The sequence below is a fragment of the Stegastes partitus genome, unplaced genomic scaffold (assembly GCF_000690725.1).
Source record: "Stegastes partitus isolate 25-593 unplaced genomic scaffold, Stegastes_partitus-1.0.2 Scaffold2553, whole genome shotgun sequence".
In the NCBI taxonomy this organism is placed as follows: Eukaryota; Metazoa; Chordata; class Actinopteri; family Pomacentridae; genus Stegastes; species Stegastes partitus.
In genome coordinates, this window is record NW_007580284.1 from 4,539 (window position 1) to 9,030 (window position 4,492).

At 43.5% G+C, this 4,492-nt stretch overlaps 2 protein-coding genes across 2 annotated transcripts in view; one reads left to right on the plus strand and one right to left on the minus strand.

Moving 5' to 3' along the window:
- Positions 1–2: 2 nt before the first annotated feature.
- On the minus strand, positions 3–569 carry LOC103375330 (E3 ubiquitin/ISG15 ligase TRIM25-like; the record flags this gene model as incomplete). The annotated part of the gene is made up of 1 exon (XM_008305577.1): positions 3–569. A coding segment is annotated over exon 1 (558 nt), but the record flags the coding sequence as incomplete, so codon positions are not given.
- Positions 570–4,241: 3,672 nt separating this feature from the next.
- LOC103375328 (sialoadhesin-like) overlaps positions 4,242–4,492 on the plus strand; it is a 6,001-nt gene continuing 5,750 nt past the window's right edge. Inside the window, exon 1 of the mRNA XM_008305576.1 lies at positions 4,242–4,325. Coding sequence (XP_008303798.1) covers positions 4,295–4,325 — 31 coding nt within the window. The 5' untranslated portion in view covers positions 4,242–4,294. The remainder of the gene's footprint in view (positions 4,326–4,492) is intronic.

The following is a 4,492-nucleotide window of genomic DNA, read 5'->3' on the forward strand; positions in this document are numbered from 1 at the left end:
GTTTCATGTCCTTTATGTTGATCCATTGTGCAGAGATAACAGATCAGCTGCTGATCAGTGCGACAGAAAATCTTCATCACCTCATCATGACGAGAGCAGATGTTCTCCTGGAGGTTCTTGGAGGGCTCCACCAGCTGGTGTTTCTTTAACAGAGGTGAATCATGGTGACGCTGAAGGTGTTGTTCACAATAAGAGGCCACACAACCTAAACAGGACTTGACAGCCTTCATCTTCCTCCCAGTGCAGACATCACAGGACACATCTTCAGCTCCAGCATAGCAGTGATCAGCAGCAGCAGCAGCTTGGAGTTCAGTCTTCTTCAGATCCTCCACCAATTCTGCCAACATGAAGTTTTTCTCCAGAACAGGCCTCGGTTTGAAAGTCTTCCTGCACTGAGGGCAGCTGTAGATCCTCTTACCATCTTCTCCATCCCAGTGGGCTTTAATACACTTCATGCAGTAGCTGTGTCCACAGGAAGTAGTCACTGGATGCTTCAGTAGATCCAGACAGATGGAACAAGAGAGTTTCTCTGAATTCAGCTGATTTCCCCGCTGCGCCATTTCACCTTTCAGTGACAGCAAACGTCTGCAGAGTTTTTAATTCCTTCACAACAAACAAGAGTCACACAGGAGGCCAAACCCACCTTTATTGTCTTCCACCTTCCCACACTGATTTGCAGCAGATGGGTTTTTCAGTTCCTATACGTCGCAGCATGATGACAACACCAATCCCTCAGCTGGCAGATCTGTGAAAGGGGAGGAGGCAGAACTCTGTTGGAGGGGTTATCATCCTGTTATGTATGCTGCAGGATAAGAAGCAGTTTGAACCTTGGCAGCAGTTATAGTTGTCATATACCTTTTATAGACAGTTTGTTTGTGTTCAACCTCCCATAAAACTGCAGTTTGAGTTTGAGCTTTGGTCACACGATGACAACAGCAGGTCCTCCTGTTTCCATCTGAAGTCCAGCACCAAGTCCTTTGTCTTTGAGGAGTTGAGTGTCAGGTTACTGAGGGAGCAACAGGTAGTGAGGTTCAGGAGTTCCCCCCTGTAGGCCGTCTCATCACTGTTGTTTAATCAGCCCAACCACAGTAGTGTCATCTTGAAATTTGACAAAGATGTTGCTGCTGTGGGTTGGTGCACAGTCGTGGGTGTGCAGCATGGGGCCGAGCACACAGCCCTGAGGGACCCCAGGACTCAGGAGTGGTGGGGCCCCAACCTGACTGAGAAAGTCTCTGATCCATCTGCAGGTGTGCTCGCCGATGCCCAGACTGTGCAGTTTGAACAACAGTCTGCCTGGAACGAGTGTGTTAAAACCAGAACTGAAGTCCACAAACAACATCCTGACAGCTGCCAGACTGTTCAAGATGCTGACTCACTGTGTGGAGGGCTGTGTTGATGGCATCACCTGTTGGCTCTGTATGTGATTTGGTGCTGTTGTGTAAATGATATATTATTCGAAACATATATAATCATTTAAGTTTCAAGAACAAAATAATTAATCTTGAGGGTTTATTCATCATATGTTACCCTTTATAACGTTGATTCTTAAAGAGTCGTGTGCTTGTAAGTCAAGTCAGGACAGAGTTCCCGTCCTTGGGAGGAAGCAGATGAGTGTGTAACTGCCAATAACCTGATAATCAATAACCAGGATGAGCTGTGGATGCGGGGAAGACAGGCTGTAAAGATAAAGCGGCATACATTTCAGGAAAGGCACAAAGGATCAAAGGAACAAACAAACAAATGGACAGATCAGAGGAAAATGTGAAACAGCTTGTGTGACATATTGTGCGACCTGTCATGTGACTGAATAGTATAAGACCAGGGTCTGAGGAGAAGGTCTTAGTCTGACTCTGTCTGATGCTCGGCAGAGTTTGACCCGGAGCTCTGTCATGCAATATTCAGTGTGTGATTAAATTGATTGATTGAGTCCGTGCTGAATTTGTTTCGTCTTTACAAACGAACACACGGAGAAAAGAGAATCTTGTCCAACAGTGCTGATCGAGGCCGGGAGGCAGTAAGGATTTAATGTGCCTCATAACCCGTCTTTCAAATCACTTCATCACGGTGATGCAGATACGTAACGGAAGACCAACCTGGACTTGAAATGAGGTGTTTTCTGATGGAGAAAACATTTCTCTTTTGACCTCGACTTACTACAGGGCAAACAACGAGCTAATTTATCCTCAGTACACTTGATAATTTAGTATCTTTTATGTCAATGTTTTGCTTCCTGGCATCGCCGTCTTTTTATGTGGGCTTTTACTGAACCTGCTCAAACAGGCTTAAAAAGCCGACTGCTTTGGGGCGCCGCTACAGCTCACCGGGTTGAGCTGGCGTCCCATGTACAGGGCTACAGTCCTGAAGTGGAGGTCATGGGTTTGAATCCCGATCATGGCCCTTTTCCTCCCCCATTCTTCTCCCCCACATTCCTGTCTCTCTCTCACTGCACTGTCAAATAAAGGCACAAAGGCCAAAAAAATAACTTAAAAAAAAAAAAGCCAACTGCTCTTCCCCAGTATCTCAAACATTATCGACATTTTACCACTACAATGTTTTAGCGTTTATTTTATCACAAAATCCAGGAATCTCTGGGATTGCTCTGCTCTGCTCTTTTGTGGACTTCTTGAAGTGATTGCTGGTTTTCATCTTACCAGCAGGTGGCGACCGTAACCCGAGCCAGACACCTCCTCTGGTATGACAGCAGGCTGAAAAACTTCCATTGGTCATTTTTTCCGTTTGACAGTAAAGACAAACACTGAGGGGCTTTTTTTTTATTTTATTTTTTACATTTTACATTCAAAGCTTTGTTTCCACAAGACCAGTCTTTGCATCTCTGGTAACAACTTACCGTCTATTCACAAATATCACCACACTTGGATTGTACAAAATACAATGAAAATGTCAGGAGTAGAAAACCCAAGACTGATTTGGAGCTACTAACTTCTCTATTTCTAAAAGCAGCAAAGATTGAGACACTGAGAGAAAACAGCGGCAGTCTGATGGCGGTTGGACACCAGACCCTCATTTCCGTATCAAACTGAAATGATGTGGTTGCTCTAGATTTTCTAGGCAGTCACGTCATTTCTTGTTCATGTGTCGTTCTGACAAAGTTCAAATTTCAAAAACATTTTCACATGTACAGTGACATTTAAAAGTATCCAAACCCCTTGGAGGTTTTCTACTTTTATTGCTTTTCATACAAAATGATGTTCACAAAGTGACAGATGAAATTCAACATGTGTGCAACCAGAGGGTGCTAAAAATCACACAGTTATTGAAACGGAGATCATCTGAGGTCAGTGAATGAGGCTCAGTGATTGTAGTATGAAGACTCCTGTTTCTGGAAGGACCAGTCACTGGTGGACCAGTACTCCTGGATAGAACTGGACCATGAAGACTCAGAACCCAAGAAACTCTATGAAAAGGTTTTTGAAAAGCAAAAGTCAAAGCATCACACAAGAAAATCCCCACCGTGAAGCACGGTGGTGGCAGCGTCATGACGTGAAGCACGGCGGCGGCAGCATCATGACGTGAAGCACGGTGGGGAATGGTGTACAAATGTGTTTGTTATGCATTTGTTTCGTTATCCAGTGCTGGGAGTATTTATTGGTGTAGAGAGGCAGAAATCTTTAGAGAAAGCCAGAACTGTGATCAAAATGCAGAGAACATGATGTGCTTTGTTGGCTTACTGACGGGTCAGGTGTAACTGACACATCACAGAAACGGTGCTGTGTATGTTGTGGCTGCTTCACATCCTGTTTCTCTGAAATGTGACACATAAACATATCCTTTCTGATGGCCTGTGGTTTCCACTGAACAGAAAGTCATATACTAATGACAGCGACATGTGACTCTCACCAAGATTCTGAAGCAGCTGTTGCACAGCAAGAGTCAAACAAACAAAGCATGCAATCAATAAAAGATCCTCAACAAACTGTGAATCATTTGCTGACATCGTAAAGTACGAACCAATGCTGTTTACCATGAAAAGTTTCAGAAAGCATCAAGCCAGTCTGCAAAATGTGTGAATTTGTTGCAGATCAGTGATTGTTTTTTTCCTTTCGTGTACGTATTGTTTGTTCTTTGTTCAGCCTCTAGAGTTGTTTTAATTTCATCACAATTTGCTTTTGTTGTTGCATTTGTGCTGTTCTGTCCTTTTTAGTTGTGCAAATAGGAACTGAAATTTTAAAAACGGTCCGACCTCACAACACCTTCGGTGACTTCCTGTGTCACGTCAGACTGTTGTGTTGTCCCAGTTAAAACCTGACTTACAAGAAAACGACACCAGTACAGGATGGAGCTCACATCAATCTGCCTCATGCTCTGTGAGTCATTTTTCTTCTTTTTCCACCACATCTCCAACTCTTAATTGATCCTTTTATGAATATCACAAATTGCTCTAGAATCATGAAATGTCTGAAGAAGAACAAAACTAGGTTCAAATTTATTGTGACGGGGGACAAATTTTTGGTTTGTTTGTTTGATTCTAAAT